This window comes from Musca autumnalis, unplaced genomic scaffold (assembly GCF_047663935.1).
Source record: "Musca autumnalis isolate F117 unplaced genomic scaffold, ASM4766393v1 scaffold_2, whole genome shotgun sequence".
Lineage (NCBI taxonomy): Eukaryota > Metazoa > Arthropoda > Insecta > Diptera > Muscidae > Musca > Musca autumnalis.
In genome coordinates, this window is record NW_027411755.1 from 97,585,088 (window position 1) to 97,611,917 (window position 26,830).

The 26,830-nt window shown below is 38.2% G+C and overlaps 1 protein-coding gene across 1 annotated transcript; it reads right to left on the reverse strand.

Moving 5' to 3' along the window:
* Positions 1 to 5,944: 5,944 nt before the first annotated feature.
* LOC141392341 (uncharacterized) lies at positions 5,945 to 6,938 on the reverse strand. The gene is made up of 2 exons (XM_073965292.1): positions 6,907 to 6,938; positions 5,945 to 6,671 (listed from the first exon to the last, which is right to left on the reverse strand). Exons 1-2 carry the CDS (start codon positions 6,936 to 6,938, stop codon positions 5,945 to 5,947), a joined length of 759 nt encoding a protein of 252 aa, XP_073821393.1.
* Between the last annotated feature and the right edge of the window lie 19,892 nt (positions 6,939 to 26,830).

Genomic DNA, 26,830 nt, shown 5'->3' on the forward strand with positions numbered 1-26,830 from the left:
TCAACTAAGGGGTACTTTACACGGTATGTTTTTTACATATGAGTTGTCACTTCTGCCATACAAAATGTATATGCAAAGTGACAACTCATATGTAAAAAACATATCGTGTAAAGTACCCATAAGAATTCATGGAATTCTGTGAGTTGAAAAGAACATCACCACATAAACTGCCTCGCCTGCTTGCCTTGCTTGCTTCTGATAAAAGAATAAAAAAACAAAAGGGCAACATAGTTCGAAATTTGCTCGGCCTTCTTTATTCTTTTATTTTTATTATGTCAGAAATGAAGCAGGAAAGCAAGGCAACCAGGCGAGGCAGCTTATGTACCCAGGCCTTACATTTGCGCCACCTTGTATATGGGGTATATCATGGTTTAATAGGAAAGGAAAATTTTAAAATTTTACTGATCGCTACCAATATCATGAGTTCATCCCGGCGAAGGGAATTATCAATTGGCTTCTCAGTTTTTGACATGATGCCTTTTTAGTGAAAAACTGAACTCTTTAAGTGTTTAGTATTCCCATATGAATGAGAATCACACTCACTTTTCGGCTTTTCCTAAGAAACACCAAAATCAAAATATTCTGCAACATGTCAGCACGTATCAACTAAGAATTCATCGAATTCTGTGAGTTGAAAGGAACATCACCACAGTTGCCTGTGAGGTTGTTATTGGAATTTTGTTTTAAACAAATTTCCCTTTGCGCATGCCTCCGATGTTTTTGTCTGTATGCCAAAAGTGTAAAGCGGGGTACACACGATCAGTTTTGACTGTCGATTTTTCGGAATTATCGATAGCTGTCAAACAGCCCAGCAACCACAAAATATTTTGTGGTTGCTTGATGACTCACGAAAATTAACGGCCACACTGGCAAGCAGCCGATTATTTGAGCAACACTGACAGTCAGAACTGATCGTGTTTACCCCACATAAAACCGCCAAGTCCACAATCTATGGGCAAACTCGAAAATCGATCACAAGATAATCGATTATGCGATTTTCCCTCCAGACAAAAGTCGACAACGATTTTTAAATTTTTGACTGCAAAAAGTCGATTAATCGATTAACCGAAAGTCGTCTTACTTTTCCCTACCGGTTACTCGGTTTTGAATTACAAAAAATGAAATCCAATAGATTTTAAACGTGTTTTCATTTGACGTATACGCAAAGTAATTGACTGTTCAAATCGAGTGGATTTCGTAAATGTAAACCAAACATAAGTGTTTTTACAATTTCTAAGGTGAGAACACAGTCTGCTCCTGATTAGCTTATTTCTTCACTAGGCCGCTTATTTCTTAGTATCACACATCGGAGCGTAAAATTTAAGGGCGCTATAAACATAATCATTTCAATGTATCAAATGAAATTCAATGTTTTAATATGAATTGTTCGTAAATAATTAGTACCGAACATAAAAATTACAGCCAAATTCTATTTATCTGAAATTTAATGTCGAAACGAAATGTCAAAAATGAAGCCAGGCGAAGAATTCAAAAGTTCAAAAACTTTCAACTTTGTGGCCTGAAGCATCGTGTTGCGGGCCCCCTACGATCAGAGTCCGCACATGTACAGACCCCCAAAAAAATTTCTGCGTGGGGAGTCCTTAGGGTAGACCTTTTTCGCTTTGTGGAGGCCTCTAACCACACATAAAAACATTAATTCGCATAAAAGGCAGTGGGGAAGTTCGAGGATATGCAGAAATCCACCACCATGGAGCATTCTTTAGGGGGTAACGACACATTGGCGTGGTGTAGTTACCCAAGCTCCAGGATGTGGTTGTATGGTGGCAAACATTTCTCACATGTTGGCGGGGTGACAAAAAGTGTTGCAGATTTTTTATATGCTTTTGTTAAATCGATGGAATGTGCGCAATGCGACACATTCATAAGTTATAAGGGCTGGGTTGTATGCTAAGAACCCAAAACCTTTGCTCCAAAGCGTCCACATGGACGGAGGGCTGAATTGGCCAAGATTCTCCGTCGAAATGAAATATTGTCCCAAAGGAAGAAAAGATGTGTGCGAATGAAACACGCCCAAACTTTAGTTTTCGAAATAATTTTACCTTTGCTTTTGCTTCAAAACAAAAAAACTTGAAAAACACACAAGAGTTTGGACGTGTTTCATTCGCACACATTCTTCTTTCGACATACAGAAACTGGCTGTAAGGATGGCGTTCTGGAGCAATGTTGCGTAACATTGTTTATTAACGTATATTTCGCAAGTGTTTACTACTGGTTGGTTGGTTTACGTGGTGGCTACATTTTATAGCCTCAATTAGTATGTAAGGAATACCGTTTTGAAAACCACACCACTCGTTCAAGGATTGTTATTTCGTAGTATTAAATTGACAGTTAAATCCAGCCTGATGAGTTGAGAAATCGTAGAAGGTCTCCCGGACCTACTTCGGCTATCTCGGCGATATTATAAAGGAACGGCTGTCCTATAGCTTTAAGTCGTCGTTGCATTAGTGCAGGGCAGGAACAGAGGAGGTGCTCAACAGTTTCCTCCTCTTCTTCATCTCCGCAGCTGCGACAGTGGTCGTTGTGTGGTATATTTAAGCGCATTGCGTGGTTACCGATAGCCCAGTGACCGGTTAACACTGCAATAAGTCTTGCCAAGTTCCGTCGATTTTGGCTGATTAGGAACTTTGTGCGTTTGGCGTTGTATTGAGGCCATGTAGATTTTGATATTCGGCATGTTTCCGTTTTGTCCCATCTACTCTCAGCCAATGATAGATAGTATTTGAAGATATCCCCTTTAACTACTCCCATTGGTGTTGCGACTGACGCCTTTGGGAGTTCGTTAGAGGCGGATCCTGCTCTGGCTAGTTCGTCCGCTTTTTCGTTCCCATCCAGTCCCTTATGGCCTGGGATCCAGGTGATAGTTACTCTTGACAGACGCCCTAGTTTAGCAAGTTCTTCTTTACAATCTTTCACTAGCTTCGATGTGGCAGAGTTTGATTTTATTGCAAGGAGTGCCGCTTGACTGTCGACAAAAATTCCTATCGAGTTTGGTGTGTGGAGTTGTAAGAGAATAAAACAAGCTTCCTTTATGGCCAGTATCTCCGCCTGAAAAACACTGCAGTCGTCAGGTAGCGTTATGGATGTAGATATATTTGCATCATATGAGAAGACACCAGAACCGACTCCACATTTCATCTTGGAACCATCTGTGTATACATTGATGTCATGACCTGTCATTGGTGATCCATTATTCCATTCTTTCCTGCTTGGAAATTTGACTTCAAAAGGCTGATCAAAAGTCATTGTAGGAGCGCAGTAATCAGCAGTAGTTGCTATTTCTTTTGGTAGTTTGTGAAGCACGCACGCATGTCCGTAGGCTCTATCGCTCCATATTCCTAGAGCCCGCAGCCTTGCCGCATTACATGTTGCAGTTGCTTTGATTTGTATGTCTATTGGCAGAATGTGCATCATAACATTGAGGGCTTCAGCCGGACAAGTCCGAATTGCCCCCGTCACCCCGATGCATGCTGATCTTTGTATGCTATATAGTTTTTTCTGCGTAGTTTTCTTTTCCACTGCTGGCCACCATACTAGTGCTCCATATGTGAGAATTGGTCTTATTATACTGGTGTACATCCATAACACCATTTTAGGTTTAAGGCCCCAACTGCTCCCAAACATTTTGCGACACGTGTAGTATGCAACGGTTGCTTTGTGAGCACGATGTTCCATGTTACGTTTCCATGATAGCTTTGAATCTAGGATGACGCCTAGGTACTTGGCGTGATCTGATAGGGGTATTTCTTGACCTCTTAGTCGTGGTATATTAGGTATTGAATATTTGGTCTTTGTGGTGAATAGTACCATCTCAGTTTTCCCTGGATTCACACCCAGTCCACAGCTTGTGGCCCAAGTATCTAGTGATTTCAGGACCCCGTTCATGATGTCACTTATCACGGATGGGAACAAACCAGAGACGAGTATTACCACATCGTCCGCATAAGCAACCACCTTAATCCCTATATGGTCAAGTTTGATAAGGATTTCGTTAATGACAAGGAGCCAAAGCAGTGGGGATATAACTCCTCCCTGTGGAGTTCCTCTGTTTACGTGCTTTGACAGCGTACTGTTTCCTAGTGAGGCGGTAATAACTCTACTTTGCAGCATGGTGGTTATCCAGCTACTGATGAATGATTCCACGCCAAAGTTATCTAAAGCTTGTTTTATTGCTGTTGTACTGACATTATTGAAGGCACCTTCTATATCAAGAAAAGCAGCCAAGGTGTATTGTTTATGTTCTAAGGATTTTTCGATAGTCCTAACGACTTCGTGTAGGGCTGTATCTGTCGAGCGTCCCTTTATGAAGGCGTGTTGACTGGAAGATATGTTGTTTGAGTTATCCATCTTTTCTCGAATATGCACGTCGATGAGTCTTTCGAGCGTCTTAAGTAGAAATTATGAAAGGCTTATGGGTCTGAAGTCTTTAGCATTTTCATGACTACGTTTTTCTGCTTTGGGTATGAAGACAACTTTGACCTGTCTCCAACTCGCAGCAACGTAGTTAAGGGATATACATCTACTATAAATGTACACTAGCCAAGGGTTTATTATGGTCTCCGTACTTTGCAGCATTTTTGGTATGATACCATCTGACCCCGGAGATTTGTAGGGAGAGAAGCTGTTAATAGCCAATGTAACTTTACTCTGACTTATTATCTTATTGACTTCAGTATCGTTTATATCTGTATTAGTATTTGATTGCACTTCGCTGGTTCTATCAGAGCAGCCAGGGAAATGCGTCGTAAGCAGAATTTCAAGAGATTTGGCTGAGTTATCAGACCATGTGCCGTTGTTTCTCTTTATATATGTGGGATTCGAGTGTCCTTTTGCCATAACTTTGCTTAGTCTGGCTGTATCTTTGGTGCTGTCTAGTGCTCCGCAAAATTCAATCTATGATTGCTTTTTCGCTCTGGCTATGGCCTTTTTGTACTCCTTTAGCTTATCCTTGTATGGCTGCCAGGATCCGCTTTGGTAGCTGTCGTTGAAAGCTTTCCGTGACTGTTTACGCAGTTTAGAGAGCTCGGATGTCCACCATGGTGGATAGTGCTTTTTCGAGCGCGTCCTAAGACATGATACTTTAAAAGCTGTATCTAGAGATTTCTCCAAAATAGATACAGCTTTATCTATACCCGCCGTAGTATCGCTTTTGTGTGGAATGCTGGGTAATTTGTCCCGCAAAACCCTATTGAACTTCTCCCAGTTCGTTCTTTTCGGGTTGCAAAAGCATTTAATTGACGTTGCTTTTTCTTATATATTGAATAGTATCAAATTGTGATCTGAGAACGATTTTTTATCGGATACTATCCAGTTAGCTATTTCTAGATGACGTTTATCGGATACCAGTTTGAGGTCAATGACCTCCTGCCACCCACTAAAGTTATCCGAGCTTGGAAATACAAAAGTTGGGTTAGTACCTCTATTGCATATGGTAAGATTGTTAGTATTAATGAAGTCTAGAACTGACTCACCTCTGTCGTTCGTTTCTGTGCTGCCCCATAGGGAATGCCTTGCGTTTGCATCGCAGCCAATGATGATGGTGTTGAGTGGATGTATGGCCTCCATGGCGCTCCAGACCTCGCTTGGTGGGGCTTCTCTTGAGTGGGCCACGTAGCATGAGGCAATAAAGAACTGCTTGCAATTGTCCAGTTCCACTTTTGCAACGGTGAAGTCCGCTGTACTATACTCTGGACATAAAAATGCGTTTATTTTATTTTTAACAATTAGACATGATCTAGGCTTACCGTTATCCTTCATGTATAATGTTTTATATCCTCTGCTATTAAGACCCTTTACTTCGTTTTCGTAAACGTAGGGTTCTTGGATGATGCCTATGTCAAGATCCTCCTCTACTAGAAGGATCCGCAGGTTATCTGAAGCGACTCTAGAGTGCTTCAGATTGATCTGCACGACCTTGATCATCATCTTATTGTGGGGATGATGTTGATGGCCCCTCTAGCTGCATATTATCTAGCAGCTTTCCGGCATCGTCGATGTCATCTGCATCGTCTTCTCCGTTCGGGCCATGCGATCTTAGTATCTTTACTTTGGCTTCCCTCACGCCAAAGAACAGTTTGTTGCCGAGTCTCTCTAGCGCCTCCACTCCGGCCTCTGTTATAGAGAGAACCAAACTCATGCTGTTACTATTCGGGGGTTCAGTGGCGATTACGGACCAGTCGTCCACTGGAACATCCTTGTTCATCCTCGCCAGACCTTGTAGTAGTGTCGGGCCGTCACAATCTATCTTGGGCAGCCAAACTCTGGCACGAGGTCTTATTGGGATTTCTTGGGCTGGGATCAACCGCAGGCTGATGTCTTCCCATGCACCGCTGATCTTAGCCATGCATTTTTCCAAGAATCCCTTTGAGAACTCGTCCATGCATTTGATTACCCTGTAGCCACGATGAACCTCGCTTGACTCGAAATGAGGCACGGGAGAATCTTCGTTTGTGAAAACATGTTCCATAACTTGTTTTGACAATTTAGTTTCTACCATGCCCCATTCCGCAGTGGTGATAGGGGACAGCTTTCCCTTCTTGTCGTTAGCCACGGCAACCATCAGGTCGTCCTTAACGACTTCATTGAAGGGACGTTTTGTTGTTGAAGAGGCAGTAGTGTTGTGTTTTTTCCTCTTGGCGGGCTTATTGTGTTTACTACACAAATGTCAAAACTGAACCGAAATTAGGGGCCAATCACAAAATTTATAGCATTTTCTGATAGGAGGATTAAGACCTGGGTACATACCTTGCTTGCTTGCTTCTGATAAAAGAATAAAAAAGAAAAGGGCAACCCAGTCCGGCCTTTTTTATTCTTTTATTTTTATTATGTCAGAAATGAAGTAGGAAAGCAAGGCAACCAGGCGAGGCAGCTTATGTACCCAGGCCTTACATTTGCTCCACCTTGTATATGGGGTATATCATGGTTTAATAGGAAAGGTTAGCTAAAGCTTTGTGTCAGTTTAAATTTTTTCTTTCGAGTGTTCCTAAAACTTCAAAACGATAGGTCTGTACGATAACTCAAAAGCTTGTACAAATTTGTACAAACTTTTACAAAATGCTGTTCGATAACAAACTTGTTCAATAAAAGAGAACTGAGAAGAACTTGCAAGTAGTTGCAAGAACTTGCAAATACTTCTTACTTGCGAAGTTGTCGAACAGGCCTAATATATACAATCTGAGTATGTCCCAATTTACATTAGGCGAGTTTACTTGCGGCAATTGTCAGTTTGTAGGTGAGAGAGGGTGCTGAGAGGCAAAGGGTTACCATATGCCTCACCTCTCTCTCCTACAAAATGACAATTGCCGCAAGTAAACTCGCCCAATGTAAATTGGGACTATGTGTGTGTACTGTTTGAATAATATGTCAAATAATTTTAAAAACAATCAAAATCAATGATTTTTAACCCAGATAAAGCCACTGGTCGTCTAAACGCCACAAAAAAATGGTTGCAAAAGTTGACGTAAAACTCTGGTTTTTTTTCGAATATTTTTGTGGGTTTTTTTTTTGCATTTTGTTATAGTATTGTCTGTTATCTGCCATTTCATGCTTATAACGCTTCATTTTATCCACGCAATTGGCCTAAAACCCAAGCAATTGAAAAAATCGACATTTTTGTAATTTTCGACTTTTGATAAAAATTTAAATATGCGATATAAAAAATTTAACCATAAATGTTAGAATCATATAAAGTCAGGGATTTATTAGGAATATAGTAAGAGTATTATCTCAATCAAAAATCAAGGGATTGGCATGTAAGGATACACCAATATTAGCCTCCAAAGTTTTTGGCACTTTTAAAAGAAGGCCCGATTGCAGGAAAACTATACGTTTTAGAGAAAAAAGTTATTTATTAAAAAAATGCTTAAAAAGTCTCAAAAATATAACTTTCATGAACAAAAAAAATTCTCGCTAAGTGGGTTAAAATTGTTTTTAGAACACTTGAAGAAATTCTTCAGTTTTGCATTGGAATTAAGGCCTGGGTACATAAGCTGCCTCGCCTGCTTGCCTTGCTTTCCTGCTTCATTTCTGACATAACAAAAATAAAAGAATAAAGAAGGCCGAGCAATTTTCGAACTATGTTGCCCTTTTGTTTTTTATTCTTTTATCAGAAGCAAGCAGGCGAGGCAGTTTATGTACCCAGGGGACTGGATTCCTGTTCTATGAAAATTTGAAATGAAAAATATTTCCTTTATCATTTTTTTCATTTGACAGTTTTCTCCTTTATAAAAGTTTTCATTTCACATTTTCATAGAAAGAGAATTGAGCCCCAGGCCTTTAAGGGGTGAGTTCATAAGCTGCCTTGCCTGCTTATCTTGCTTGCTTCTGATAAAAGAATAAAATAGAAAAGGGCAACCCAGTTCGAAATTTGCTCGGCCTTCTTTATTATTTTATTTTTATTATGTCAGAAATGAAGCAGGAAAGCAAGGCAATCAGGCAAGGCAGCTTATGTACGCATGCCTTTAGGGTGTCCAAAACCGAAACCGGTTTTCGCCAAAAACGTCATTTTCGGTTAACCGAAAAAACGGTTAATTGTTTCGGTTAACCGGTTTAAAAAAAAGAGTAATATTTTTAATATCAAATTAAAATTTTATTCTTGAAAGTAAACTAAACTTACCTACCACAAGGTACGGCCAAAGTTGTAACTGTCAGATACCTTTAATTTTGAAAAACATTTTGTGTAAGGGCGAACCTTATAGCTCTGCGTGTTGCGTGTGCGTTCAAAAATACAAAAACAAAATACATGTATTTCAAATTGAAAACAACAACAAATACATGTATTTTGTTTTTGTATTTTTGAACGCACACGCAACACGCAGAGCTATAGGTTTCGCCCTAATATGCATGACACAATAGCTGTGTTCCTTTACTTACCTGAGGTTACCATTTTAACCATTTGTTACCATTTTTAACCTGCAAAGCGTTCCTTAACCCCGAAAAGTGGCAAAACTGGAAGCAATTTTTAAGAGAGTGAGATGGGAGAGAGTGCGAAAATGGCTTTCTCTTCTATCACAGGATACCAGCAAAATTTCTGCAGGTAGAAAATGGCAGAACTGATTTTTCGACTTTTGTTTGACGATTATTTCACAAAATGGACGAAAAACCGAAGAAAAAGTCGAACACTGACAACACTAAATTAAAAACTGCGAAATAAAAGACGAAAATTGATTTTTTTATGTTTTTTTTTCTGACATTGCTGCCGGATCTACCATTTTTCCGTTCTTTAACTTTTCTGGTAAAAATGTTCATGAGAGAACAATTTTGACACTTTTCTCTTTTACCACTCTTACCATTAAAAAAGTAAAGGAACAAAGCTAATAATACAGGTACAACGGCAAAAACAGCTGATTATCACATTAGCTGTCAAAATGCATTATTGTGAATAAAATTACATACAAAAGGTAAACGAGCAATTCACAGTAATGCGTTATTTTGACGTTTGGTGTGGTAAATGGACCGATTATTGTTATCGATGTAACACCTTCTTATTCCGCCATGGTAATATGTATAGTTGTGCCAATCTAGTTCAATTGAACGATCTATGAAAAAACTGCGTCGATAATTACCGATGTTTTTCGGTAAGTTAGCGACGAAGAAAAAGCAGTCGTAAAGTTCTACCGATAGCTAGATTGTTGTCAACATTTATTTGAACTTTTCATTCATAATTTTGCGTTTTAATTTTACCGATTTTTGTCGGTAACTCAAAAAATGTGGTAGAGAATCGCACTACTGGGGCTGGATTCTCTTTCTATGAAAATTTGAAATGTAAAATATTTTCTTTTGATTGCTTGAGTGGAGTATTCCCCCATTGGCTCAACTTCATTTATTACCCTCTATTACAGAGAGTAATATTTTTCAAAACGAACTGACAGTGTTGCAACATTTTACTGATCTCTACCAATATCATGATTTCATCCCGGCGAAGGAAATTATCAATTGGCTTCTCAGTTTTTGAAATGATGCCTTTTTAGCGAAAAACCGAACTCTTTAAGTGTCTAGTATTCCCATATGAATGAGAATCACACTCACTTTTCGGCTTTTCCTAAGAAACACCAAAATCAAAATATTCTGCAACATGTCAGCACGTATCAACTAAGAATTCATCGAATTCTGTGAGTTGAAAAGAACATCACCACAGTTGCCTGTGAGGTTGTTATTGGAATTTTGTTTTTAACAAATTTCCCTTTGCGCATGCCTCCGCTGTTTTTGTCTGTATGCCAAAAGTGTAAAGCGGGGTACACACGATCAGTTGTGACTGTCGATTTTTCGGATTTATCGATAGCTGTCAAACAGCCCAGCAACCACAAAATATTTTGTGGTTGCTTGATGACTGACGAAAATTAACGGCCACACTGGCAAGCAGCCGATTATTTGAGCAACACTGACAGTCAAAACTGATCATGTGTACCCCACATAAAACCGCCAAGTCCACAATCTATGGGCAAACTCGAAAATCGATCACAAGATAATCGATTATGCGATTTTCCGTCCAGACAAAAGTCGACAACGATTTTTAAATTTTTGTCTGCAAAAACTCGATTAATCGATTAACCGAAAGTCGTCTTACTTATCCCTACCGGTTACTCGGTTTTGAATTACAAAAAATTAAATCCAATGGATTTCAAACGTGTTTTCATTTGACGTATACGCAAAGTAATTGACAGTTCAAATCGAGTGGATTTCGTAAATGTAAACCAAACATAAGTGTTTTTACAATTTCTAAGGTGAGAACACAGTCTGCTCTTACCTTAATTTTCCTGATTAGCTTATTTCTTCTCTAGGCCGCTTATTTCTTAGTATCACACATCGAAGCGTAAAATTTAAGGGCGCTATAAACATAATCATTTCAATGTATCAAATAAAATTCAATGTTTTAATATGAATTGTTCGTAAATAATTAGTACCGAACATAAAAATTACAGCCAAATTCTATTTATCTGAAATTTAATGTCGAAACGAAATGTCAAAAATGAAGCCAGGCGAAGAATTCAAAAGTTCAAAAACTTTCAACTTTGTGGCCTGAAGCATCGTGTTGCGGGCCCCCTATGATCAGAGTCCGCACCTGTACAGACCCCAAAAAAAATTTCTGCGTGGGGAGTCCTTAGGGTAGACCTTTTTCGCTTTGTGGAGGTCTCTAACCACACATAAAAACATTAATTCCCATAAAAGGCAGTGGGAAAGTTCGAGGATATGCAGAAATCCACCACCCTGGAGCATTCTTTAGGGGGTAACGACACATTGGCGTTGTGTAGTTACCCATGCTCCAGGATGTGGTTGTATGGTGGCAAACATTTCTCACATGTTGGCGGGGTGACAAAAAGTGTTGCAGATTTTTTATATGCTTTTGTTAAATAGATGGAATGTGCGCAATGCGACACATTCATTAGTTATAAGGGGTTGTATGCTAAGAACCCAAACCCTTTGCTCCAAAGCGTCCACATGGACGGAGGGCTGAATTGGCCAAGATTCTCCGTCGAAATGAAATATTGTCCCAAAGGAAGAAAGGATGTGTGCGAATGAAACACGCCCAAACTTTAGTTTTCGAAATAATTCTACCTTTGCTTTTGCTTCAAAACAAAAAAACTTGAAAAACACACAAGAGTTTGGACGTGTTTCATTCGCACACATTCTTCTTTCGACATACAGAAACTGGCTGTAAGGATGGCGTTCTGGAGCAGTGTTGCGTAACATTGTTTATTAACGTATATTTCGCAAGTGTTTACTACACAAATGTCAAAACTGAACCGACATTAGGGGCCAATCACAAAATTTATAGCATTTTCTGATAGGAGGATTAAGACCTGGGTACATACCTTGCTTGCTTGCTTCTGATAAAAGAATAAAAAAGAAAAGGGCAACCCAGTCCGGCATTTTTTATTCTTTTATTTTTATTATGTCAGAAATGAAGTAGGAAAGCAAGGCAACCAAGCGAGGCAGCTTAAAATTTTATTCTTGAAAGTAAACTAAACTTACCTACCACAAGGTACGGCCAAAGTTGTAACTGTCAGATACCTTTAATTTTGAAAAACATTTTGTGTAAGGGCGAAACCTATAGCTCTGCGTGTTGCGTGTGCGTTCAAAAATACAAAAACAAAATACATGTATTTCAAATTGAAAACAACAACAAATACATGTATTTTGTTTTTGTATTTTTGAACGCACACGCAACACGCAGAGCTATAGGTTTCGCCCTAATATGCATGACACAATAATACAGGTACAACGGCAAAAACAGCTGATTATCACATTAGCTGTCAAAATGCATTATTGTGAATAAAATTACATACAAAATGTAAACGAGCAATTCACAGTAATGCGTTATTTTGACGTTTGGTGTGGTAAATGGACCGATTATTGTTATCGATGTAACACCTTCTTATTCCGCCATGGTAATATGTATAGTTGTGCCAATCTAGTTCAATTAAACGATCTATGAAAAAAATGCGTCGATAATTACCGATGTTTTTCGGTAAGTTAGCGACGAAGAAAAAGCAGTCGTAAAGTTCTACCGATAGCTAGATTGTTGTCAACATTTATTTGAACTTTTCATTCATAATTTTGCGTTTTAATTTTACCGATTTTTGTCGGTAACTCAAAAAATGTGGTAGAGAATCGCACTACTGGGGCTGGATTCTCTTTCTATGAAAATTTGAAATGTAAAATATTTTCTTTTTATTGCTTGAGTGGAGTATTCCCCCATTGGCTCAACTTCATTTATTACCCTCTATTACAGAGAGTAATATTTTTCAAAACGAACTGACAGTGTTGCAAAATTTTACTGATCTCTACCAATATCATGATTTCATCCCGGCGAAGGAAATTATCAATTGGCTTCTCAGTTTTTGAAATGATGCCTTTTTAGCGAAAAACCGAACTCTGTAAGTGTCAAGTATTCCCATATGAATGAGAATCACACTCACTTTTCGGCTTTTCCAAAGAAACACCAAAATCAAAATATTCTGCAACATGTCAGCACGTATCAACTAAGAATTCATCGAATTCTGTGAGTTGAAAAGAACATCACCACAGTTGCCTGTGAGGTTGTTATTGGATTTTTTTTTAACAAATTTCCCTTTGCGCGTGCCTCCGCTGTTTTTTGTTTGTTTTGTTTATTGTTGAAGATTCAATCTCATTTGATTGCTGGTTGATTGATGGCTGGTTTCTATTAGATGTGGGGGTGAGAACAGAGACCTCTTTTTATGTAGGAGAAAACCCGAATTTTCTCGAAATTCTTCAAGAAAGGGACAAATTTACCTTGTATTAAAGAAGGATAGACGGAGGTTCTATGACAAAATGTCTACCAATGAAAGGTTGCTTTTGCGCAATACAAAGGTTATAAAAGAGAGTACTGGATAAGAGAAATAAGTAGTTTGTCTTGTGGTGCTGAACCAGAAAACCTCTGTATTGTTCAACATTTTTAAGTTTTTGTGAAAAGTAATTTTTTCCTTAAAAATAAACTATAACAGCCAATATAGTGAACATTTTAACATCTAAAATAAAGGTATTGAAAAAAGGGGAACAACCGAGTAGAAAAACAGTGAAATAATATCAGTATTATTTAAATAGGTGAAGTTGGAGAACATTTAAAAACGTTGTTACACAGCTAGCATTAAAGAAAATAGAATAAATAAATAGCCTGAAATTTTAAAAATAATAAAATATTTGCCTTATGTGGTTAGGCTAGCCTAATTTGGATGCACTGTGATATCGACACCAAAACGACATCTGTTGGAATACTTTAGTACTATCTGTTGTGGAACAACGCCACGTAACGACAAGATAGGAAACTATAATTTGATAAAAGATCTGTCCTATCGCCATCTATTGGGCAGTATCGAGCTCACCACTTTTCCAAGGTTCAGCACCAGCCAAATTTGCCCGACATTTTTTCCAAGACACCAATCTACGGTCTTTAAGTGAATTGGCCGTAACGTAAGACAGCAGTGTCGTTATTGGGCGAATAAGAATGCAGGCCCTCAAATCCAGTGCATTTGCGAATAGAGAACTGGTTAAATCAATGATGCTGGGTAAATCTTTTCGAGGCAAACATTGTATGTAACCGTCACTTTAACGTCGACAATGCTGAACGATTAAACCTAATTTTGACATCTTTAAACAAATTTGATGTTCTAACCTGAAGGTGAAAATTGTCAACGTATATTTTAAATTTTGATTAAGTGACCATTAATATCTATTCTTTCTATTATTATTATTATCATTATTAGTATTTATTACTTTAGTATCTGTATTAATATTAACGTTATGATTATTTGTATTTCGTAGCTATCTGTTACCTTCTTCACAGTTTTTTTTTTTGCTTTCTCAAAGTACAATAGTGAGCAATTTAATAAGAAAATCCCCCTTCAGATTTTTCCAGAGAAAAAGAGCTCTATATAGTGGACATTAGGGTGGGGTAGTTTATGAATAATAATTGCTTTTAGTGCAGCGAGATAGTGTATTTGCCTTTGGAAAGGCTGGGCCGAATAATTTGGCATTCAACTCAATATAATAACATTTTACATTTGGAGTAAAAAAATTATACCTGAATGTATACTAATTGTTTATTCGGCCCGAAACGGCCAAATGTTTAGTCCGCACTATAGGGACTTGGGGGGAACAAGTGTATCAAAGACTCCCCAATGGAGCCAGTACGCCCAATGCGTACGTTTGGCCGTCAATATAATGAAAATAGAATAAAAATAAAACACGATAGTTTTAGTAAAGGGTTTGGCTCAACTGCCGGTGTTTATTTATGGTAAACAATATTACCTTTTCTAATTAATGTACAACGATATGTACAATGCTTACGATAAAGCGCGGGTGTTGCTTGCAAGTCAAGCTGTCGATCGATTCTTTCTTGTTTATTATTATGCTGTGTTTTGTGTTGACATCTGCATAGATGCTTCAAGAGGGCGGTTGTCAAGTGAATATTCGTTGAAATCTCTCATACTATTACAGGGGTGTAACAAATGGGAATGAGGAGATTTCAACGAATATGTCTATGCAATTCATAGGACCAATTTAAATGTAATAATCACTTCTAACTTAAACATTTGCCGCCTCCCTTGAAACATCCAAATGTTTTAACAGATTCCATTATAACGATATATGTATACAAAAGTATTAAGCTGTAGTATAGTGCAGGCGTGAGCATAACCTTTTACATTTTTTCAAACAATTTTTTTTTCTTTTTTTAGCATATCATTTTTTCAAAAACATTCTTACATGCTAAACGATGGGCCATGAGGGACCCCGGGCCATTAGGGACCCCGCGGTAAATATGGCCATTAGGGACCATGTGATAGGCTTACAAACTAAACGATTGGGCCATTAGGGACCCCGGGCCACTAGGGACCCCGCGGTAAATATGGTCATGAGGGACCATTCAAGCGACTGGGCCATTAGGGACCCAGCTGTTGTGCAGATCACTATAGACCTGGCTAACGAAAGGGCCATTAGGGACCCTGCGAACGATAGTGCAACGTGAGCTAACGTTCGTTATGTTTGGTTGGGGCCGCATTACAACTATTTTTCCGTACGATTTACGAAAACGACAATTTTTGTGACCGGACCCGTAACAATCCATCCAAATGATGTATTTTGAGCAAGCAGTGAGCCCGCCGAAAGTCGCAAGGTATGACTTTTTATTATTTTCGGGTACAAGTCTGCGCCTATCAAAATATCTACTGGTCGAGATTCATCGAATTGAGGATCTGCCAAAACTATATTAGACAAATCCGTCTTAAGGTCCGAAGTGACCGAAAATGTGGGAAGATTTCCCGATATCGAATCTACAACTATCGCCGAAGTTTCATAAATAGACGACCTGTCCACAAGACTACAAAGTTTCAATGAACAACTTTTACGACATGTAGCTGCGACAGTACTATTAACTCCAATGGTGGTCGACTTAGTGGATTAAACCTGGAGTTTTAGATCCTTCTGAAGTCTTTCCGAAATTAAAGACGACTCAGAAGCCGGGTCGATAAGCGACCTAACAGGAAATGAAGCACCTTGGTGAACGATATTTACCAGCGCTGTTCCCAATAGAACTTTTCTTTCCTGCGTAACGTGGAAGGATTTTCGAACTAAATTATCGACCGATGTCGACGGAGCGCTAGATGTAGACGAACTTGTGCTACTATTTAAGGTACTAGGCCGAAAGGTGGAAGCTGAAGCTGACAACTTCGAACTTCTGTGAGTCACAATTTGACTCGTACTGCTCACCATAGAGCGATATCTGTGCAATAGAGTGTTATGCCTCTGATTGCACTTGCGACAAGAACGACTTTTACAATTTTTGACCTCGTGTCCCTTCTGAAGGCAATTCACACACAAACGATGCCTTTTAACCAATTTGTATCTCTCCAACGGTGTGCAATTTACAAACCGCTGACAAATATTTAATTTGTGTTATTGCTCTGAACAAAGAACGCAACAAGAATTAGGAAACGAACGAAGAGATGCCGAAAAGTGTTTGGGACTGGGAGAAGAGTGAGGAGAAGTACAAGATTTAGGAGACACTTTACAAGTCGAATTATACAAAGTGCCAACACTTCTCATTTCATGCAAACACAGAAGAGTTCGAATTCTCTCTGTCAAGAATGCATCTAATTCTTTCCAAGTTGAAAGACGAGACTTATTTGTCACACTTTGCTCCCATAAAGCGTGTGTGATCTTAGGCAATTTTTGTAAACAAATGAAAACCACGATCGGATCCCAATTATCCGTAGGTATTTCATAAATTGCCATTGCCGAAAGGCAACTATTTATTCCACGCTGTATTGATTTTAGTCCCGAACTGGTTTCCTGATCTAAAACAGGAAGTGAAAACAATGATTTTAATTGGCTGTGTACCAGCAATCGTGGATTATCGTAGGTGGAATTCAATGCATTCCACGCAAGATCGAAACTCCGATGAGTTAAAGGAAACTTCGACACAATTTCTCGAGCCTCACCACTAGTTTTACTCACCAGATGACACAAGCGTTCAATATCTGTCACCTGGGAGTTATTTATATAAACCGCACTAAACAAGTCTCTAAAAGTGGGCCAATTAAGAATGTTTCCATCGAAAACTTCAATATCCAAAGGAGGTAACGCAAGATTATGAATGCTATCAAATTTTGGGAGATCATCAACAAAGCTCGAGCCTAATCTAGGATTCCCAATACCAAATATTGTAGAGCTAGATGCCTGTGTGCCCACATCACGAGAATGATTGGGCGACAAACTCACGTTTTTAACATCTACATCACAAGACTGTCTTTCCGAAAAAATATCGCCTGGACGTTTTGTTAACGAATCTTCCGAACTAAACATTGTGTTCGGGGATATTTTAGCAGAACTATTAAATTTTGACAACAAACTATTTATCTTTGAAGAACAATTAACATATGTTTGATACGACTCCTCATAAATGGAATGAAGAATTTCCGGTTTTTCTATACGAGAGAGGCATTTTTGAAAAACTCCCTGAAAGTTCTTCCACAATTTCTCAATTTCCTCACTCCTAACTTCGAGAGCATAAAAGTCAAGTTCGTCTTCCTTCATAGCACCGAAATGTGCAGTGAATCTCACTATTGAGTTGGAAGCTCTGAGGATCTTTTCTTTAGGGGTGAAGGCCATATTAACGAAAAACAAAGAGAAATCAAACCAACAATATGGTAACCAGAGCATAAAATAAAGCTAGGAAATTTGTAGCCACAAATAATAATGCCAATAAATTAATTTACTTTCCACAAAAGGATAAATTCTCAAACTACCAATTGTAGCGTTCTGATTTAAAATCGGAAATCTGAAACAATATTCAAAATCCCACAAATTGCACCAAATTACTCTAAAGAAAATCAACCAAAAAATGCAATTAACAACTCTAAGGGTCTAAGAACAACCTAAGAATCCACAATAGGAAATTAAAACAATATTTATTATTTAATATTTAAATTCCAAAATGTATGTAAATTACCATTTAATTTATCCACAATTTGAAACTATATTCAAATTTCAAAAGCAAATCGCAACAGAAACTTTAAAACAATATTCAAAATTCCTGAAATGCGCTATTTAAACTACAAAATTATGTAAATTACTATTTAATTTACAAAATTATTAGCGAAAAAATTATCTAATGTCAACTAAGAATCAACAAACAACTACCGAATGTAGCGTATATTTGTCCAATAGTGCAACAGGAAATTTGAACAATATCAAAATTTCTGACAAAAATTACAAAATTCGCTAAAAATATGGCTAAAATACGCCGTTCACAAGAAAAAGACCAATTGTAGGGTGCACGCAATATCAATTATTTACAAATAACCACCGATTGTAGTGTTTTTGGGTCCAAAAATGCAACAAAAATTTCAAACTATATTGAAATTCCAAAAAAATTACAAAATTCGAGTAAAAAGCTACCTACACAAGAACAAATCCAATTGAGCGACTGTAGGGTGCGTGCAATATCAAATGCAGACAAATAACTACCGAATGTAGCTTATTTGTGTCCAAAAATTCAATGAAAGTTTCAAACTATATTGAAATTCCAATAGAATATAAAATCTACAAAATTCTGTTCAAATAACTCCCTACACAAGAAAGGGTCCAATTCTTCTTCTTTATTTGCGCATCCGTGTTTCGGATATATGCGATCATATAATAATTACAGATTATTTGTTGATTTACAATTTTTCTTATGTTTAACAAAAATGGATTTTTATAAATATAGATATCTGTTTTTGGCGGCATTCAATAAACTTCTTTCATTTTGATGTCCGGTCCACGTCAGAATATTTTTCAACCAAGAAACTTCTTTTCTTCCTCTGCATGGTCTTCCATCAACTGATCCTTTGATAATTTTTTGCAGAAGAATATATTTATCATTTCTCATGATATGTCCCAGGTATGACACTTTTCTTGTTTTAACTGTTTTAAGGAGTTGGCGATCTTGATTCATTCTTCTTAGTACCTCGTCATTTCTTATGCGATCTGTCCACGGTATTTTAAGTATTTTTCGGTATATCCAAATTTCAAATGATTCCAGTTTTCTTTCATCCATCGCCTTTATTGTCCATGTTTCTGATGCATATAATAAAACAGACCAGATGTAGCATTTGATGAATCTGGTTTTAGTTTGTATACCGATGTCATGACTTGTCAGTATCTTGTTGTATCTGTAAAATGCATCCCTTGCCATTTCTATACGACAAGTTATTTCTTTCGAAACATTCCATTGTTCATTTATGGTAACTCCTAAATATTTATAGTTTTTTACTTTTTCTATTACGGTGTTTTGTATTTTCAACGTACTGTTGTTATACGTATTTTTTCGACTGATGGTCATGTATTTTGTTTTCTTTTTGTTGATTTTCAATCCATACGATTCACTTACATCTGTGAGTTTGTCAATAAGTTTTTGTAGACCGGATATGGTGCTAGCTAATATTGTTGTATCGTCCGCGTATCTGATATTGTTGATAATCATACCATGTATTTGTACTCCTATTCTTTGGTGCTCTATAGCCTCCATAAATATTCGTTGGGAGTATATATTAAATAACAACGGCGAAAGGATACATCCTTGTCGTACCCCCTTTGAAATCGTTATTTCTTCCGTCATTTCTCCGTTTATATCGATGTATGCCGCCTGTTTCCAATATAAATTTCGTATACATCGTATTTCCTTCTCGGTTATGTTTATTGATTTCAGAATTTCTATTAGTTTATCGTGACGAACTGTGTCGAAAGCTTTTTCATAGTCAACGAAACATATAAATATATCCTTTTGTCCTTCTCGGCATTTCTGAACTAGCACCTGTAAGCTAAGCAGTGCTCTCGAGTCCCCATTCCTTGTTTAAATCCGAACTGTGATGTGCCCATATACTTTTCACATTGTGGATATATTCGGCTATGGATTACTCTTAGAAAAAGTTTTAATGCATGACTCATGATACTAATCAGTCTATATTCTTCACATTTTTTTGCGTTGTTCTTCTTTGGTATCGGTATGAATTTTGAAATGAGCCAGTCTGGTGGATATTTCCCCGTATCATATACGTGGTTAAAGAGTATTACGAGTAGTTCGACATTTTCATCCTCTATAAGTTTTAATACTTCAGCTGGTATATCGTCAGGTCCTGTTGCTTTCATATCTTTGAGTGTTTTTATTGCCTGCTCTACTTCGTACCTTGTTATTGGGTTTCCAGTCAGATTGTCTTCTGTTTCTTCGTAAGGGGTTCTTTCGGCATCAGTGAATAATTTTGCTACATATTCTTTCCATATTCGTTTTTTCTCCGCTAATTCAAATATAGCTTTGTTATTTTCATCTAACAGAGTGGCTGGCGCTGTTTTTTTATATACTCCTGCTGCTTCCTTTAACTTCTTATGAAGGTTGAAGTCATCGTGTAGGTTCTGTAAAGTTTCAATTTCTTGACATTTTCTATTAAGTAAATTATTTTTTGCTGCTCTTGTCAAGGTTCTGATTTCTTTATTTATCTCCCAGTATATTTCGAAATTTCTATTTTTCTGTTGGCTTCTTAGGATTCGTAATTGTTTTATTTCCTCAGTGACCCATTCATCATCTCTCGATGCAGGAGAGTTTTGTAGACACATATTCGTGGTGGAGTTTATCTTTGTTTTGAGATTATGCCATATATTTTCCACATCCTCCTTGTTTACTCCTTCAAGTTTGGAGTTAATCTCTGTTTTAATTTCGCATTTAATATTTAGATCTTTCATCATGTGCAGATTTAGTCTGGGTGTCCTCTTCTTTTTTCGGGTAATTGCTAATTTGATCCTGATTTTAGAAAGTAGCAGGTTATGGTCAGATGGGACGTCCGCACCGGGGCAAGTTGAGCTCTTCATCACACTTGAAACGTATCGTTTGTTGATAATTATGTAATCAATTTGATTTCTTATGATGTTTGCTGGGTTATCATGAGGAGATCTCCACGTATAAAGTCTTCTGGGATGTAATTGAAACATTGTATTTGTAACTTTCATTTTATGTTCTTGGCAGAATTGTACCAATCTATCCCCTCTATCGTTGCGTTGTCCTAGTCCATATTTTCCAGTGACTCCATTTACCTCATCTCTTCCCACCTTTGCGTTAAAATCTCCTTGTATAATAGTAATTTCATGAGATTTGGTGTTTTTGAGTAACTCTTCGATTTCTGCATAGAATTCCTCGATTTCGTCATTACTTGAGTCCGAAGTGGGAGCGTAAACTTGGATAATGTTCATATTAATAGGTTTTGTATTAATTTTTATCATCATTGTTCTGTCAGAATGTGGGATGAATCCTGATACATATTCTGCAATATAACTCTTTACTATTATTGCCACACCCTTTCTGTGCTTTCCTTCTTGATTTCCTGAGTGAAATACTCGAGTATTTTCCGATCTAAAATCTCCGCTTTCAGTCCACCATGTTTCACTTATTCCGAGAATGTCTATATTTAGTCTGTTCATTTCGCTTATAGTGTTATTGAGCTTTCCAGCTTCGTATAAGCTTCTAACATTCCACGTTCCTATTTTTAGTACCTTTTTTGTTTTACCTCCGGGGATTCTTAGCACCCTCTTATTGCCGGAGACTGAGGGCCGTGTTTCTTCTGTTGTTTCCATATTAATTATTATATGATTTGCAAGGGATTTTACTTCAGTGGTTTCCCGTTCCCTTCTGAAGGGTTTGTAGTTTTCCATCTATGGTTGCAGCCGCTCCACGGGAGTTCAGACGCTGTTCACAGCCGCCCAATATGGGAACAGACGCTGTGGTAGTATTCATTCGCTGTTCGGAAGCCGTTTTAAACTTGTTACGCCTACCGATTTCCAGTGGTGGCCGTTCTAGCTGATTCAGCTTCCGCCCACCAAAGGTACTAAGGGACCAGCTGCCGCCCCTTAGGCTAGTTTTTGGTCACCCCCGAGTATTTTATTTCCTCGGTACCCCACTTGTCAGAAAGACAAGTTGAGCTTCCCCAATTCGCCAATGGGAGGGTCCCGATAGAGGATCTAGCAATCCCCCACGGGGTCCAATTGACCGATTAAAAAGTTCCCTGACACCGATTTATTATATTTACTATAAAATATAATAATATGTGTCACAGTACTAATTTACTGTCCGGGTACTGTGTAATAATACACCGGCGGGAGACTGTGCAATAAAAACGGACACGACAGAAAGAGGAATGTCCAAAAATGCAATATTTATGCGTACATGCGTGTGTGTATATATTTGCATGCAAGCCACTTACTGACCGACTAGACGGTACGACAGAGCGACGATGCTGGAGTATGTAGCTATACAAGCGTGTGTGTATCAAACAGAAGGGACCACGAATAGGCCGTGCAGTGTAAATATGTAATCGATGTATTGATGAATATACGTTTGTATATTTACACTGCTAATGCTAGCGAAAACAAATCAATGCAAAATAGAAATATTTTTGGGAATATTTTCAACACTTTTTGCAACAACAATATAAAGTAGGTAAAGGACAATTTAGAAGAAATTGAACGAAAAATAATACGAAATATTTAGAAGAAAGAATTTATTATTTTTGTTTTGATTTTTCTATTCCCGTATGTATGCACGTCTGTCCACGATTTGGACTTTGACCGATCGACAAAAAAAGGGAATCGATGACGTTGTAAAACGACCAAACAAACAAACGAACACTTGTATTTTTATTTATTTTGATGCTCACTATGCACTATACGTACCAATAATAGTAAGCTCCAATGGGATTGTGGACTGTAATTTAATGTGTATCCGGGATTCCAAAAGTATGTCAATGTACTGGACAATCCGGTTCGATTGGACCAAATGTTTATTCGGCCCGAAGCGGCCAAATGTTTAATCCGCACTATAGGGACTTGGGGGGAACAAGTGTATCAAAGACTCCCCAATGGAGCCAGTACGCCCAATGCGTACGTTTGGCCGTCAATATAATGAAAATAGAATAAAAATAAAACACGATAGTTTTAGTAAAGGGTTTAGCTCAACTGCCGGTGTTTATTTATGGTAAACAATATTACCTTTTCTAATTAATGTACAACGATATGTACAATGCTTACGATAAAGCGCGGGTGTTGCTTGCAAGTCAAGCTGTCGATCGATTCTTTCTTGTTTATTATTATGTTGTGTCTTGTGTTGACATCTGCATAGAAGCTTCAAGAGGGCGGTTGTCAAGTGAATATTCGTTGAAATCTCTCATACTATTACAGGGGTGTAATAAATGGGAATGAGGAGATTTCAACGAATATGTCTATGCAATTCATAGGACCAATTTAAATGTAATAATCAATTCTAACTTAAACACTAATATTAAAATGACATTGTGTTAGATATAATTTAGGAGTGATGTGATGTGGACGGTGTGCGGGGTTATTGGGTGTTAAAAAAAGGAATGAGTAACCATGGTTGGGTGGGCATTTTATGCAGCAGGTTGTGGGTGGAAATTGGGAGTGATATGTTTTGTAAAGTAGTTTGTGTGAAATAGCTCATTGAGTTTATCGTTGCGTGTCAAGAATCGGGACTAAAGGTTGGGACCACACCCGGGAGAGGCGAGCCAGTGGCCATTGGATGCAGTCCCATAAGGCTCACGTAACAATATGGCGCCCAAAATGAATGTTTTTAAGAATAGTGTAGGTCAACTAAACACTAGATAATAGCCCATTAGGAAAATATGCAATAGCCCAACATCTCTGGCGGAAGCTGTAGTGTTGCAGAAGGCTTTTCTCTATATCCATTCTGGACAATTGCCAGAATGTTGTGTAGGGGAGTCAGTCTGGAACACTGTAGCTAATGTCGAGTGATGATGAACGCCACCCAGAATATAGTTTGACCTACAGTGTAAAAGCATTGCACAAGGTGGATGCAGACTATGTTCTGGATTGATGTTTATAATGTTTGTTTAGAAAGAATTGTGGTAACGTGATCCTATACAATGAATGGACTAGGGGTTTGTTTTTTTCAAAATATTGAATAGAAAGGATATGTGAGTTTGTCATATCCTGTCACAGACAATTCAGTTTTGTTGTAGTAATACGTCTTCCATATCACTATCAATTAGAACCTTTTTGATAGGCCATAAACATACCGCACACATCACATTCTCGTTCTGAAGTCATCCTTAAAAAATATATGGAGACTATAAAGATTTTTAGAAAATATTATAATTAATAGAATTCCGAAGTTGAAGAAATATCGGACTTCTTAGACATTTCCAATACGTCCATTACCATAAAGCTACTATATAAAGGCAACGGCATGAGCAGGGGAACTAGGTCAACTAGTAAATTAAAGCGGGAAAGACCTGAAAATTTTGATATTAACAGTTCGGTTATTATAGAAAACAAAAAGAAGAAAAATAATACTAAACCCGAAATGGCTGAAGGTAATGTAAACGCACAGGCACAGATTAGGGATTTATCCCAGACCATCAATGCCAGTTCTCCGGCTACTAACGTAGTAGGGCAAGCTTTTATGCAGGCCCAACCATCAGGCACTCCACAAACTAATAGATCGGCAGGCGCTCCACACACAAAGACTCCGGTAGGTTCGTCAGTTAGTGGTAATCAGCAACTAGAAAACAAAATCCATAATCTGAAAGTAGAAATGGAAGATATGAAGAGATCATAATTGAATATAACAAAGGTATTGCAAGACGTTGCTAAAACAGTTTCTAGACCAAGTGAGTCAACCGAGAGGCCGCCTATGTCCGAAGGGCGTTCGGCTGAATCACAGCCTATTACCCGCAATACCAATGCTGCACCAAAGGCTAAGATGTGCCACAGACGTCAGCGGTAAATAATGCCCCTACTGGTGCTGAGCCAAATGGACAAAATCCCAATAATTGTCGTGCGGACCAAATTGTTCCACATGTCCCAACTAACAACAGTAACTCAGCTCGTTTTGATCCCAGGAGCACTATTAGAATTAATAAGTTAGGACTACAGTTTGACGGTAATCCGTCAGGGTTGGGAGTTGAAGAATTCGTCTATCGTCTTGAGTACTTTCAATGGCAATATGGAATACCCTGGCCCGAAATTATAAGAGATTTCCCACTCCTTCTCTCAGGTAGAGCCGAGTCCTGGTACTGGCTTTTCCAAAAAACTAATAAATTTCATAACTGGGAAGACTTAAAGCATAGCTTATTAAGCCAGTACCAGTCGTCAAAATGGAATATGGAAATAATCACGGAGTTGGTCCAAAGAAAACAACAACCCAATGAATCAATAGATAACTATTTTCAGGCAATGGGGCAAATAAGCGCTAGGTTGGTCCAACCGATAAGAGAAAACGAGATGATTAAGATTTTGAAAAAGAATATTAGGGAAAATATAGGCCGCATAGTATATCCAATTGCAGTGTCATCTGTAGTAGAACTGAGAATCGAATGTAACGAAGGGGAAAGGCATTTTCTAAGGCGCGATAATAGACCGTTTGTACCCCCTACTCGACCCGTGAGACACGTGAATGAAATAGAAGAAGAAATCAGCTATCAATATGAGAGGCCTCTTGAGAAGGAGCCTGATGAAATCGCAGCTGTTCAGATCGAGAGGCAATACAGTGTAAATTCGGTTTGCTGGAACTGTAAAAAGACAGGGCATACCTTTAGGAACTGCGATGCAGCTACCAGGTCTCTGTTCTGCTATAGATGTGGAAATCCGGAAACCAAGAGTCCGACATGTAGCGTTTGCCAGGAAAACCGCAACAGGGGCGCGGACAAACAAGGGGGGCCGCGTCCATCAGAAAACCCCTGAAGATAATTCGGAACATCCAAAGTCGTGCAGATAAAGAGAAAAGTAGGCAATTAGATATAAAATCAAACATGGTAGAACAACAATTTAAACCTGAAATGAAGCACTATTTACTCGTAGAAGTAAGGGAGAAGAGCTATGAGGAAGTTAGAAAGAGAATAATGGGAAATAGTGAGGAACTAAGTAGAAACTATTCCAAAATACTAAAAGTGCGAAAAAGAGGGAAAATAAGTTGGTGGTAGAATCTTTAAGAAAATTTAGCAATATTAATGACCCCCGAATATTCACAGAAGTGGAAATACAAGGCCTTAAAATGGAGGGAAGGGATGTAGAGAGATTTTGGAGCCACTAAATGTAACCCTTAGACCCATATATTCAAATGTTAAGACTGCGTCTGGACAGAATCACCGAATTATAGGAAAAGTTACGCTAGATGTTAAGTACAAAGAGTTAATAAAACGGTTAGATTTCTACCTCTGCCAAGATTTAGATCAACATTTGTATTTGGGCATTGACTTCTGGAAGCTTTTTGGTTTACTGCCACGAGAATTAGAAGTCAATGAGTTGGACCTAGAAAATATACAAAAGGACATGTTGAATAATGCCGCTTATAAATTAAACCCGCATGAATTGACAACCCAACAACAACAGCAAGTAGACGATGCCATCCGCTACTTTGATACTTTTGAGGAAAAGGGATTGGGAAAAACAAATTTAGAGAAGCATACAATTAGATTAGTTGAAGGCGCAGAACCCGTAAATGATGGCCACTACCCGTTGTCCCCAGCGGTACAAGCTACTGTCTACGAGGAGATAGACAATATGCTCCGACTCCAAGTGATAGAAGAAAGTGAAAGTCCTTGGAGCAACAGGACAACGGTTGTTCGCAAACCGGGAAAGAACAAGTTCTGCCTGGATGCTAGGAAATTAAATAAATTAACAGTCAAAGATGCCTATCCACTTCAGAATATTGACGGTATTCTAAGTAGGACAGATGAAACTCACTTCATCAGTAGCGTCGATTTAAAATATGCCTTTTGGCAAATCGAGCTCGATG

Coding starts and splice junctions, on each gene's coding strand:
- LOC141392341 (XM_073965292.1), bottom strand. CDS start 6,938: ATGATATACCCCATATACAAGGTGGAGCAAAT. Junction 6,672..6,906: donor ATATACAAGGTGGAGCAAAT/GTAAGGCCTGGG, acceptor ACATTTGTGTAG/TAAACACAATAAGCCCGCCA.